At 46.0% G+C, this 14,719-nt stretch overlaps 1 protein-coding gene across 2 annotated transcripts; it reads right to left on the minus strand.

Annotated features, from left to right (window-relative positions):
- Positions 1-121: 121 nt before the first annotated feature.
- Positions 122-14,709, minus strand: Tfpt (TCF3 fusion partner). Of its 2 annotated transcripts, none has more exons than XM_006996028.4 (6): positions 14,350-14,709; positions 13,616-13,874; positions 10,580-10,650; positions 908-977; positions 620-826; positions 122-274 (listed from the first exon to the last, which is right to left on the minus strand). In XM_006996028.4, the coding sequence occupies exons 1-6, from the start codon at positions 14,370-14,372 to the stop codon at positions 155-157; spliced, it is 750 nt and encodes a 249-aa protein (XP_006996090.1). In that variant the 5' UTR covers positions 14,373-14,709; the 3' UTR covers positions 122-154. The 2 variants fall into 2 exon arrangements, with proteins under 2 accessions (XP_006996090.1, XP_006996089.1); XM_006996027.4 differs by having other exon boundaries at positions 590-826; positions 14,350-14,708.
- Positions 14,710-14,719: the final 10 nt, after the last annotated feature.

The following is a 14,719-nucleotide window of genomic DNA, read 5'->3' on the forward strand; positions in this document are numbered from 1 at the left end:
CTGGAACTCAAGTGTGTAGCCAGGGTGGCCTCACACTTATGGCAATCTTCTGCCTGGGCCTCCAATCCCAGAACCTGAGTGTTTCAGGGATGGGAGCAGTGGACAGTGGCCTAAACAAGTGTACATGGGGAGTCTGTTTATTGGGGAGAGAGGATTAGTCAAAGGGTGAGCTAGCTAGGGTAGGGTAGGGCAGCAGTTTGTCCGGCCCTCGAGAAACCCAACTTGAATCCAAGGCCTCATCTGCTTCAAAGCCAAAGTCTTCCTCAACCTTAATCTGGAAAGATAAGCAACAAAATGTGAGTGGATATGGAGACCTAGAAGACATACCCCGCCCCCAACACATGCACCCAATCAGCCTGTGGGCACCGGTTTCCCGGGCCAGTCACTGTCCAGCAGCTCTGCCTGACAAGTATCCCTCAACTGACGTCCTCTGTCCCCACTGTTCACACATCTAGTCATTTTCTTCTTTAAACTCTAGTCTAAATTTTCCAACTCCTCTTCCCTGGCCTACCTGACTTTAATCCCGCTGCCACTCTGCCCAGCCCTCCCCCAGCCCCAGACCCCTCAAAACCCAGCCCAAGATTCTCACCACGCCTTGGCCCCAGCCCTCGGCTCCCACCTGTACTGGGGCCAGTTCTGGGGTCAACGAAGCCCCCACCCGAGGTGCCCTCCGCCTCTTCCGCCCACTGGGCCCCTCGCCAGGGGCTGGGCTGCTGGGGTCTAGGGGTGCAGGCGTCCTTTGGGGTGGGGAAAGCCCCTCTTTCTCTGGAGGCTCGTTCTCAGCATTGCCTGGGGTGGGGACATCTGTGCCTTGGCTGCCATCATCCTGGGAAGATGCACATTGGAGGCAGTTAAAGACTTAATTGGACTCCCCACTCCCCGAACCTGCCTGGAGACCAGAGCTCACCTCCAACACGATGGTGAACTGGCTAGCCCGGTAGTCATCCCCGTACGAGTCCAGCACCCTCATGAGGAACCTGTGTGGACAGAGATGCAGGCTCTGGGGCATCGTGTCTTCTGGGGGAGGGAAGTGACATCACAAAGTCCAGATCTCCCTTTACTTTAAAGTTGTCCCAAATTAGAAAGGTTTGGAGCTCTGCAGCCTGCGGGCATAGCCTGGGAACCTGTCTGCCCCAAAGTCTGTGAAGGACAGGTTACATACTTTCCCGATCTCTAAAGAACACAGTGTGATTGTCAGCATTGGCAAACATTCAATTGGATTCCAATTTTGTTGTTGGTAATGAAGACTGAATCCAGGGCCTTGAACATGCTTCACAAGTATTGCACTGCTGAGCGAGGAGTCCCAAACTTCTTATTTATTCATTTGTTTTTGTTTTTGAGATAGGGTTTCTCTGTGGAATAGCCTTGGCTGTCTTTGCTTTGTAGACCAGGCTGGCCTCGAACTCAGTGAGATTCACCTACCTATGTCCCATGAGTGCTGGGATTAAAGGTGTGTGCCACTACACCTGGCTCTGAACTTTTTTGTTTGTTTGTTTTTTGTGACAGGGTCTCATGATCTAGCCCTGGCTGGCCTTGAACTTACTGTGAAGAATAGGCTGGCCTTGAAGTTACAGAGATACACCTGCCTCTGCCTTCCAAGTGCTGGGATTAAAGGTGTGCGCCACCATGCTTGGTCTCTAAACAATTTTTTTGTTTTTAAGACATTGCCAGACTCAGCACCAAATAAAACAGAATTACAGTCAGGCAGGAGGATCAGAAGAACAGGGTTAGTTTGAGGTCAGCCTGGGCAACAGGAGCCCCTGACTTGGGTGGAATGTGGGGTGTGAGGAAAACTAGCTGAACAGAGGAGGGCATGGCAGAAGAACACCTCTGGCAGCAGCAGACCCTGTCACGGCACTGAAGTGCTCTGGGGTTTGAGTTCTACATAAAGCAAGCCACCCAAACCAGGCCACTCTGGCTATCATGAGGATGCTCACTCTCACTATGCCAGTGAGGGCACTGAGAGGCTGTGAGCAGAGGGACAGGCTGTCTGTCTGTTTTTCAAGACAAGGTTTCTCTATATAGTTCTGGCTGTACTGAAACTCACTCTGTAGACCAAGCTGGCCTTGAACTCAGAGATCCTACCTCTGCCTCCCAAGTGCTGGGATTAAAGGTGGGCGCCACCACCTGGTTTGTCTTCTATTTGAAGATTGTGTGCTCAGTCACCAGATTCTGATATAACAGGTCTGGGGTGAGGCTGGGAACTTGATTTTATAAGAAGACCCCCTAGTGGCAGCGTATGACAAGTGGTCCAGAGACCCTCTGGGAATGTGGCTGTGATCCAGGTAGAGAGTTTAGAGACTTCATCAGTCATACTGGATTGTTAAGGGGAGTTCATTCATTCAGCTTGGGTGGCTAATTTCATGTTTTACCTACAAAGACCAACAACCCCTATCATCAAGTCCCCTGATCCTACTGTAAAGTAAAATCTTGACTAGCCAGGGAGTGAGCATTGATAAAATTCCACCATCCAGAAAGAAACAAACAAAAAAGCCTGCAATATACAGGGAGAGCCTTTCTCTCTAGCCAAAACAAAAGGGCCGGAGAGATGGCTCAGCTGTCAGGAACACTTGCTGCCCCATCATGAGGATCCCGGTAGCCACACCGGAGGGTTCACAAATCCCTCTAACTCCAGCTCCCAGGCTCTCTTATGGTCTCCACAAGTGACCTAAATGTGTGCATAGAAACAATCACTCACAGAGATACAAAAGATTTTTAGAAATAAACTAATTAAAAACAAACACCTGGGCATGGTGGCACAAGCCTTTAATCCCAGCACTTGGGAGGCAGAGGCAGGTGGAACTCCAAGTTCGAGGCCACACTGGCCTACACAGAGAGTTCTAGGACAGTCAGGGCTACACAGAAAAATCCTGCCTTGAAACAAAACAAAAAAGAAAATGAACAAGGGCCGGAGGGGTGGGAGCATGCTGCTGTTCCTGAGGACCTGGGTTCAGTTCCCAGCACTTTCATTGGGTAGCTCACAACCACCTGTAACTCCAGCTCCATTCTCATACTTTTTCCTTTTACAGTACTAGAGGTTCACCCAGGGCCTAGAGAGATGGTTCAGCAAGAGCACTGACTGTTCTTCCTGAGGACCCAGGCTTGAAGCTAGTGCTGCCCACATGGCAGCTCACAACATCTGTAACCCAGGGGATCCAATGCCCTCTTCCTGTCTCCTTGTCCACTTCACACACGGGGTACACTGGCACACGTGCAGGCTATAGGGAAGAGGGGCAGGCTGGAGAAACGCACCCTGACCCTGGAGCCCAGAACTAGGGAAGGATGGCTCAGATCAGGCCAGTGAGAGAAACACGGTTTAGTTAGCTCAGATCAGAGACATCTCGGCCCCGGGCCAACTGACTTGTGAAACATTGAAGATACAATAGAAGAAATAGATTCATCAATCAAAGGAAATGTTAAATCAAAAAACTTGAAACACAAAACATCTAGAAAATCTGGGACACAGTGAAAAGACCAAACCTAAGAATAATAGAAATAGAAGAAGAAGAAGAAGAATCCCAGCTCACCAGGTGGTGGTGGCGCACGCCTTTAATCCCAACACTCGGGAGGCAGAGGCAGGCGGATCTCTGTGAGTCTGAGGCCAGCCTGGTCTCCAAAGAGAGTTACAGGAAAGGCACAAAGCTACACAGAGAAACCAAAAAAAAAAAAAAAAAAAAAAAAAAAAAAAAAAGAATCCCAGCTCAAAAACTCAAGAGAATATATTTAACAAAATCATAGGACAAAAATGTCCAAACATAAAGGACATTCCTATAAAGGTACAATAAGCTTACAGAACACCAAATAGATTGGATCAGAAAAGAAAATCCCTGTGCCACATAATAATCAAAACACTAAACATACAGAACAAAGAAAGACTATTAAGAGCTGCAAAGGAAAAAGGCTAAGGAACATACAAAGGCAGAACTATTAGAATCACGCCTGACTCCTCAAATGAGACCCTAAAAGCCAGAAGAGCCTGGACTGATGTCTTGCAGACTCTAAGAGACCATGGATGCCAGCCCAGACTAATATACCTAGCAAAACTTTCAGTCACCAGAGATGGAGAAAACAAGATATTTTACGACAAAGTCAAATTTAAAACATATCTATCCACAAATCCAGCCCTATAGAAGATACCAGAAGAAAAACTACAACCCAAGGAAGTTAACTACACCCATGAAAACATGGGCAATAGATAATCTCACACCAGCAAAACCCAAAGAAGGGAAACACACACACACACACACACACACACACACACATACACACACCAACCACAACCACTACCAACAACAACAAAAGAACAGGAATTAATAGTCACTAGTCATTAATATCTCTCAATATCAATGGACTCAATTCGCCAATAAAAAAAAAAACACAGGCTAACATAATGGATATGAAAACAGGATGCATCCTTCTGCTGCATACAAGAAACATCTTAACATCAAAGATAGACACTGCGTCAGAATAAAGGGTTGGACCTAAGAAGTAAGCTAGTGTAGCTATCCTAACATCTAATAAATAGACTTCAAGCCAAAATTAAACAAAAACGATGGAGAAGGACATTTCATATTCATCAAAGGAAAATTCCACCAAGATAATGTCTCAATTCTGAACATCTATGCCCCAAATGCAAGGGAACCCACATTTGTAAAAGAAACATTACTAAAGCTTAAGTCACACAATGAACCCCACACATTAATAGTGGGAGACTTCAACACCTCACTCTCACAATGGTCATCCAGACAGAAAGAAAACAGAGAAATAACAGAACTATCAGACATTATGACTCATATGGACCTAACAGATTATCTACAAAACATTTCACCCAAACACAAAAGAATATAACTTCTCAGCACCTCATGGAAAACTGACCATATACTCAGCCACAAAGCAAGTCTCAACAGATACAAGAAAATTGAAATAACCCCCTGCATCCTATCAGACCACCATGGATTAAAGCTGGATACCAACAACAACAGAAACTACAGGAAGCCTACAAACTCATGGAAACTAAACAACTCTCTACTGAGTTACCAATGGGTGAAGGAAGAAACAAAGAAAAATTAAAGACTTCCTAGAATTTAATGAAAATGAAATGCACAACATACCCAAACTTGTGGGATATAATGAAAGCCATGAAAAAAGGAAGGTTCACAGCACTAAGTGCCTTCATGAAGAAGTTGGAGAGATCTCACACTGGTGACTTAACAGCACTGAAAGCTCTAGAACAAAGTCACCCTAGAGGAGTAGAAGGCAGGAAATAATCAAACTGCGGGCTGAAATCAATAAAATAGAAACAAAGAGAACAATACAAGGAATCAATGAAACAGAGTTGGTTCTTTGAGAGAATCAACAACACAGACAAACCCTTATGACAATGAGGAAATCCAAAGAATCATCAGGTCATACTTCAAACAGGTACTCTACAAACCTGGGAAATCTAAAAGAAATGGACAAATTTCTTGATAGATACCACTTATCAAAATTAAATCAATATCAGATAAATAATTTAAATAGAACTATAACCCCCAAGGAAATAGAAGCAGTCCCAACCAAGAAAAGCTCAGGGCAAGAAGGTTTCAGTGCAGAATTTTACCAGACTTTCAAATAAGAGCTAATACCAGTACTCCTCAAATTATTCCACAAAGTAGAAACAGAAGAAACATTGTCAAATTCTTTCTATGAGGACACAGTTACCCTGATACCCAAACTACACAAAGATTGAACAAAGAAAATTACAGACCAATTTCCTCATGAACATTGATGCAAAAATACTCAATAAAATACTGGCAAACCAAATCCAAAAACACAATGAGAAGATCATCCACCAAGATCGAGTGGGCTTCATCCCAGAGATGCAAGGATGGTTCAACATACAAAAATCTATCAATGTAATACAACATATAAACAAATTGAAAGAAAAAAGCCACATGATCATTTTACTAGATGCTGAAAAGGCCAGTGACAAAATCCAACACCCCTTCATGATAAAGGTTCTAGAAAGATCGGGAATACAGGGAACACACCTAAACATAATAAAGGCAATTTACAGCAAGCTGACAGCCAACATCAAATTAACTGGAGAGAAACTCAAAACAATTCCACTAAAATCGGAAACAAGACAAGGCTGTCCACTCTTTCCATATCTACTCAATATAGTACTCAAAGCTCTAGCTAGAGCACGAAGAAAACAAAAGGAGAATAGGACAGGAAAAATTAGAAATTCAATTAGTAAATTGGAAAAGAATAAGTTAAAGTATTGCTATTTGCAGATGATATGATAGTATACATAAGCAACCCCAATTCTACTAAGGAACTCCTACAGATGATAAACATCTTTATCGAAGTAGCTGGATAGATACAAGATTAACTAAAAAAAATTAGTAGCTCTCTTATATACAAATAATAAAAGGGCTGAGAAAGAAATTAGGGAAACCTTCACAATAGTCACAAATACAAAACATATTAGGGTAACTCTAACCAAGCAAGTGAAAAATCTGAATTGACGAGAACTTCTAGTCTTTGAAAAAAGAAATTGGGGACAATATCAGAAAATGGATCAGTAGGATTAACATAGTAAAAATGGCCAAATGCAATCCCCATCAAAATTCCAACACAATTCTTTACAGAGCTTGAAAGAACAATACTCAATTCATATGGAAAAACAAAAAACCAGGATAGCTAAATAATCCTGTACAATAAAAGAACTGCCAGAGGCATCACCATCCCTGATCTCAAGATCTACTACAGGGTTATAGTAATAAAAGACACAGACATAAATCTACACACCTATGGAAAGTTGATTTTTGACAAAGAAGTTAGAAATATACAATGGAGAAAAGAAAGCATCTTCAACAAATGGTGCAGGCATAACTAGATGTCAGCAGGTAGAAGACTGCAAATAGATCCATATCTGTCACCATGTGCAAAACTCAAGTCCAAGTGGATCAAAGACCTCAACATAAATCCAGTTACATTGAACCTGATAGAAAGAAAAGTGGGGAAGAGCCTTGAACACATTAACACAGGAGACAACTTCCTGAATAGAACACCAGTAGCACAGACACTAAGATCAACAATTAATAAATGGGACCTCCTGAAACTGAAAAGCTTCCGTAAGGCAAAGGATAACATCAATAGGACAAAATGGCATCCTATAGAATGGGAAAAAATCTTCACCAAACCCACATCCAACAGAGGGCTGATCTCTAAAATATATAAAAAACTCAAGAAACTAGAAATCAAAAAACCAAATAATCCAATTAGACAATGGGATACTGAACTAAACAGAGACTTTTCAACAGAAGAATCTCAAACAGTAGAGAAAAACTTAAAGAAACGTTCATCATCTTTAGCCATCAAAGAAATGCAAATCAAAACAGATCGGAGATTACACCTGTCAGAATGGCTAAGATTAAAAACACAAATGACAGTCTATGTTGGCAAGAATAAGGAGCAAAGGGAACACTCCTCCACTGTTGGTGGGAATGCAAACTTGTACAACCACTGTGGAAATCAGTATGGCGCTTTCTCAGAAAATTGGGAATTGATCTACCACAAGACCCAGCCATACCACTCTTGGGCATATACCCAAGGAATGCCCAATTATACCACAAAGATACATGCTCAACTATGTTCATAGTAGCATTATTTGTAATAGCCAGAACCTGGAAACAACCTAGATGCCCTTCAACTGAAGAATGGATAAAGAAAACGTGGTACAGATACACAATGGAGTACTACTCAGCTATTAAGAATGATGACATCAGGAAATTTGAAGGCAAATAGATTGAACTAGAAAAATATCATCCTGAGTGATATAACACAGACCCAGAAAGACAAACATGGTTTGTACTCACTCATAATTGGATATTAGCTGCGAAGTAAAGGATAACCATGCTACAAACCACAGACCCTGAGAGGCTAGGTAACAAGGAGGGCCCCAGGTGGGATGCTTGGATCTCCCTGGGAGTGGGAAATAGAAGATATTGCTTGGGTGAACTGAGGGAGGGTGGGGATGGGAACATGAAGGATAAGGTTGGGGAATGGACGGGGAACAGTGGAAAGGAGGGGTAGTCTGGGGTCTAGTAGAAACCTGGCATAAGGGTAACTCCCAGGAATCTACAAGGATGAGCCAGCTAAGACTCCCAGCAATAATGGATACATAGCCTGAAATGGCCATTCCTGTGGCCAGGCAAGACTTCCAGTGGAGGGATTGGGACACATAACCCTCGATCTACAGTCTGTCCTGCCTATGGGATGTGCTGGGGTAACAGTGGCATAGAGGGAGTGACCAACCACTGACCCGTCCAGCCTGAGACCCATGCCAGGAGAGTAAGCCCATCCCTGACACTGCCTGGAGTGCCAGCACCCAGAGGCTGGATGACCCAGAGATCTAGGATAGAACCAAAATGACTAGAGAAAAAAATGTCAATGTAATATTGCCTAAAGATATTCTGCCATACGCATAGTTCGGTGCCTAGCCCAACTGTCATCAGAGAGACTTCATCCAGCAACTGATGGGAACAGATGTAGAGACCCACAGCCAAACAAACATTAGGCAGAGCTTGGGGAATCCTGCTAAAGAGAAAGGATAGAAGGACTGTAGGAGCCAGAGGGGTCAAGGACATCACAAGAAAACTTACAGCATCAACTAGCCTAGCTCATAAGAACTCACTATGAGTCAGCCAGGGAGGGACAATCTAAGCCCTCTCCATACGTGTGACACTTGTGTAGCTTGGTCTTCTTGTGGGGCTCCTAACAGAGGGAGCAGAGGCTGTCCCTAGTGCTTGGCTGTCTCTAACCTTTTGCTGCCTTCTGAAATATTCTTTCTCATACTGGGTTGTCTTGCCCAGCCTTAATACAAAGGGAGGTGCTTAGTCTTGCTGCAACTTGATTATGTCATGTTTTGTTGATACTCATGGGAGACCTGTCCTTTCTTGAACAGGAGTAGATGGGGGTGGAGATGGAGGAGAGGTAGTGGGGAGGGACTGGGAGGAGAGGAAGAAAGGGAAACTGTGGTCAGGATATAAAGTAAATAAATAAATTTAAAATAAAATTTTAAAAAATGACAGAAAGATTGAACTAAGGGCCTTGCACACGCTAAGCAAATGCTCTATGGGTAGGCCACATGCCCAGCCCTTCCTGGGAGATTCTAGGCAGATGCTCTACTAATGAGCCAAAACCCAGCCCCTCACTGGATTTTTCCAGGCAAGCACGATATTACTTTGGTCCTCTTTTGATTTATTTTTATGTATATAGCTATTTTCATATGAGTGTGTGTGTGTGTGTGTGTGTGTGTGTACACCTTGTACATGCCTGACACCCACAGTGGCCAGAAGAGGGAGTTGGAGGTACAGACAGTTGTGAGCCGCCATGTAGGTGGAAACTGAACATGGGTCATCTCCAAGAGCAGTCAGTACTCTTAACCACCAATCTACCTCTCCAGTCTATAAATTTAAATTTTAATTATCAAATATAAGCAAAAATAGCCATCTATAGCTAGCTAGCAGCCACCATACCTGACTATGAATCCTAGGAACTGACTACGGGGTGATGCTGTGGAACAAGCATCTTTTGGCACACTATGAATATGTATTATTCCCACTGGCTAATGAAGAGTTGACTGGCCTATAGCTGGGCAGGGGGGCGGTTAGGCAGGAAAACGAGACTAAGAGGATGCTGGGAGGAAGAAGGGTGGAGTCATGGGAGTTCAGAGGAGTTGACAGACAGATGCAGAGGGAGCAGGAGATGAATGTGCCATGCTAATAAAGGTACCACCATGTGGCAGAGTGTATATAAGGAATATGGGTTAATTTAAAATGTAAGAGCTTGTTAGTAATAAGCCTGAGTTATTGGCAGAGCATTTATAATTAATGTTAAGACTCTGAGTGGTTATTTGGGAGCAGGACAAGAAAACTCCACCTACAGGGTGAAGATCTGGGAGTGTGAAGACTGATCAGCAGGGATGGTTGAGAAGTAACTGCCTAGGAGTACCAAGACACCAGGAAAGTGTTCTTAGGGAGGGCCCATGGAGTCCAATGTGCCAAGCTGTGGAACTGAGAAGAGCTGGGTGGACTTGGCCTCAAAGAGCTCTGAATCATAAGCTTGTTCCTGTGTCAGTGGGATACAGCAAGTGGGCAGCTGACGGTAGGGCTCACACCCTACCTGACCATGGGGATACCAGTGCCTGGCAGGAGGTACTGACCTGAGCTTGCCACAGTGAACTCTAGCTCAAGCCTCGGTGCAGACTCCAGATGCTGCTGCTTGCCACCCTTAATGTCGGAGGATGCAGCTCAGAGACACAGCAAGTAAGCTCTGCGCTGCTTCCTTCCTGCGGTCCTCTCTACTTACACGGAGCAAACGCTGTCCTACCCCTTGGTCCAGTCCCAGGGCCAGCTCTTCTCTCCAACACCCAATTCCACCTTCGCCATTTATCTCATTCTGGGCCCATGTCTTCAGCTTTGTCCCTGTGCCGTGTGAAGGCCAGGAGGACGAGAGATGGCGCACAGGGTGAAAGGTGGTGGGAACATGTGGGAGCAGAGGTGCTGGACCCACAGAGCCTGCAGAACGGTACCTGCGCTCCTGCTGGAGTCTCCGGGTTATCCTTTGCACCTGATGGAGCCTGTTCAAGACTCGCTCATTCACCTGCAGGACGGCAGAAGAAATGCAATGGTTTTAACGAGAAACGTCCTCAGAGGCTCTGGCATCTGAATACTGGGTTCCCAGTTGTTGGCACTATTTGAGGAGGTCTAGGAGGTGTGGCCGTACTGGCGGAAGTACATCACTGGGACCAGGCTCTGAGGTTTCAAGAGCCTCACACCATTCCCAGGGCTGTTTCTCTGCTTCGTGCTTGCTGTTCAAGGTGTGAGCTCCCAGCTTCCTGATGCCTCTGCTCCACCACTTTGGATTTGAACCCTCTGGAACCCTAAGCTAAAATAAACTCTTCTTCAAGTTGCCTTGGCCATGGCATTTTGTCACAGTAACAGAGAAGTAACTTATAAAGAAGCCCGGGTCAGCTGGACTTCATCTATTCTCCCATTCACTTATTCAGTGTTTCTAATGCCATGCCTTCCATGTACCTGGCTCTATGGAGACATTTCAGGGCCCAAGGCCCTACTTCATTCACTTCTTTCTCCGGCCCATCATGGCTCCCCAGAACACACTCCTGGTCTAGAGAATGTCTTTCCACATTGTTCTCTTGTCCTCTCTCTCTCTATTTATTTTGAGCCAGCATCTCACTATCAGTCATGCCTGGCCTAGAACTTGCAGAGCTCTGCCTCCCCTTTATATTTTCTTTCTTTTTTTTTTTTTTTTTTTTTTTGTGGGGGGGGGGGTGTCTAGGCAGGGTTTCTCTGTGTAGCCCTGGCTGTCCTGGAACTCACTCTGTAGACCAGGCTGGTCTTGAATTCACAAAGACCCACTTGCCTCTGCCTCCTGAGTGCTGGGGTTAAAGGCGTGCGCCACCACTGCCTGGCTCCTTTACGTTTTCTAAACACACACATCTTCTTTACTTGGTTCGCTTATTGTCTGTCTAGCCACCCACAACATAAGCTCCCCAGTGACAGCAATGTGCCTGTGTCCCCCAGACCTTAACAGAGCCTGCCTGGTAGAGCCTCAGTCAAACCTTGCTGAATGAATGATTACAGAACTTTCCACTTCGAATCTGAAATACCTCCTTTTCTTAGTTACTCTTCTATTGCTGTGAAGAGGCACCATGGCCAAGGTAAATCTTACAGAAGAAAGCATTGACTTGGGCTTGCTTACAGTTTTAAAGGGTTAATCCATTATCATCATGGTGGGAAGCAGACGGGCATGGCTCTGGACCAGTAGCTGAGAGACTTACATCCTGATTTTCAGGCAGCAGGCATAGAAAGAGACGGGACCTGGCATGGCCTTTTGAAACCTCAAAGCCCACCCCCAGAGACACACCTCTTTTTATAAGGTCACACCTCATAATCCTTCCCAAATAGCTGACTAACCGGGGAACAAGCCTGCCAACGTATGAGCCCATGAGGGCTATTCTCATTCACCCACCACACCCTCACGGGCTCAAGCTTTCAATGCACGGCTCTCAGTTGGTGGGAGGCTTGGGAAAGTTTGAAAAGTGCATCTGCCTAGCAGAGATCAATTATTAGGGTTTGGCCTCTGAATGTTATACCCAGTCTGTGGTTCCTGCCTTCCTCTCTACTTCCTGGTACACAATGGTGTGAAAAGCCTCTTACACATGCTCCTGCCTACACAAACTGAGCAGATCTACTGAGCATCCTCACCATGATGCACTGGAGTCATGAGTCAAAATAAATCTTTCCTTTAAGTTGTTTCTGTTGGGTGCTGGGGTCACAGAAATGTAAAAGTCATTAATACAAGCACCAAAATGTTTGGCAGACACCAACAGTCTGCATGTCAGGTATTAGACCCGAAGATGGCCACTGTAATAAGGGCCATCGGAAGACCATTAAGCCAATACGTGAATGATAAATAGGAGACAAATGAGCAACAAGTCAGAAAGAAAACACTTTGGCAAAGAACAGCCCCTGAAGTTTCTGAAGACCCCAGCCCAGGCATGGAAAGAAAGGGATGTGACTCAGACAAACAGAGCCTAGGACATGGGCTGAATGTCCAATATGTTCCTTCTGATCAGAAAGACCCCTAATTCCTGCTCTGCCACTCATCAGCTGTGTGGATTCTTGCAAATTACTCAACTTGAACTTGGATTTCTGAATGTGGAATCTATTCTTAGTGGGGTGGATTAAGAATGGAAGCTTAGGGGATGGAGCAACAACTGGGTAGGTAAGAGTGCTTACTTGGGAGAGGGGAAGTGCTGGAGAGATGGCTCGCTGGTTAGGAGCATTGGCTATTCTTCCAGAAGACCCAGATTCAGTTCGCAGCACCCATATAGAGGCTAACAACCATTTGTAACTCTAATTCCAAGGGATCCAATGCCCTAGTCCAGCCTTTGTGGGTATTAAGCATGCACAACATGATGCACAGACATACATACATGCAGGCAAAATACGCATAAATATTATATGTGTGTGTGTGTGTGTGTGTGTATACACACACGCGCGCGCGCGCGCGCGCACACACACACACACACACACACACACACACACACACACACACACACACACAGAGTAGGAAGATCCACTCTGAATGTGGGCAGCACCATTTCCATGGACTGGAACCTGGAACTTAGTAAAAAGGAAAAGCCAAGCTGAGCACCAGTATTCATCTCTGTCTCTTTCCTTCCTGACTATGGATGCAACATGACCAGCTATTTCAGGCTCTTGCCACCATGGCTTCTTCCCCTCCATGATGTATCCTCAAACTCTAAGCCAAAGTAAGCCCTTCCTCAAGTTGCTTTGTCGGGTATTTTGTCATGACAACAAGAAAAATAACGAATAAATATGTTCGGGAAGAGAGCAATCCAGGTGCCTGGCAGATTTCGACCCACGTGGATCTGTTCATTTGTTCTAGTACGAGAGGACATGAGAAGAAGAGAAGGAAACTGGGAGGAGGAGGGGGGGAGGAGGAGGAGGAGGAGGAGGAAGAGGAGGAGGAAGCAGTTTAGGTCAGAGGACCCCCAAAATGGGAATCCACACTCACCTACCTGCTCGATCTCCCGGCAGCGCCGACCTAGAGCCTGGTACTTCCTTCTGTTTAGTTCCCGTTGGCGACGCCTGCGACCCCGAGCTGCCTCTTCCTCTTCATCCCGCTCCCGGAGTCCTGAACCACCCAGACCACCGGACACAAACTCCACTTCTGTCTCTAGCTCACTCTCCAGGATGTGGCCACCAAACAGGGGAGGCAGAGCCAGCTCTGAGCCTGGTGGCGCTGAGAACTCTTCAAAGCCCACGGCTGCCATGGTCCTGTAGGGCCGATAGGTTTCAGGAACCGTGCATTCGGGCTCTCCAGTCCCTCCTCAGACACTCTGGTCCAGGCCCCAGCCTTCCTCCCTCACACCCTACGGTCCAGGCCCCAGAATCAGACCCTAGCCTCCTTCCTCACCCCCAGGAGTCCAGGCCCTACCCCTCCTCCCTCACATCCCGGGGTCCAGGTCCCAACAACCCTTCTCCCTCACACCTAGAAATAAGACCCTAGCCTCCTCCCTCAGATCTTGGAGACCACGCTCTTCTTGCTCTCAGATCCATGAGGGCACACAAACTCCTAGTCTTCTTCCATAGGATGCTCCAGCACAGCTACCAGCACCCCAAAAAGATTCTAAAAGAAAACAACTTCACAAACTACAATCCCCACCCGCCTTAAGACCACTTCGGTCGACCGCGGCACACCACGCAGCAGTGTTTTCGGATTTCTCGTTTACACACAGGCTCAGCTACTCACCCCTCTCTCTGTTCCAGCTCCATTTCTCGGATCAGGAGACACCTCAAGCCTCAAATCGGTGGCGCCGAGCACGAAACTACCTGTCCCATTAGGCCTCGCGACACAGGAAAGCTTCGTGTCTCCTGGGAATTAGAGTTTCCTACCCCCCACCTTCGTTTGCACCCGACCCCGAGTGGCGGCTTGAAGTCCTCGGTGTATCCTCTAGCGCCTCCACCGATCGTCTTCGTCGCCGCCGTCTTTATTCCTGTCTCGTCGCCGTGTCATAGAGCCAAAGCGATTTCCCACTTACCAGGCTCAACCCACAACGTCGTCGCAGGAACCGGCCGAGCTCCACTTCTCGGCTTGCCGTCCAATGAGCCAGGCAGCTGCT

The sequence above is a fragment of the Peromyscus maniculatus genome, chromosome 1 (assembly GCF_049852395.1).
Source record: "Peromyscus maniculatus bairdii isolate BWxNUB_F1_BW_parent chromosome 1, HU_Pman_BW_mat_3.1, whole genome shotgun sequence".
NCBI lineage: Eukaryota > Metazoa > Chordata > Mammalia > Rodentia > Cricetidae > Peromyscus > Peromyscus maniculatus.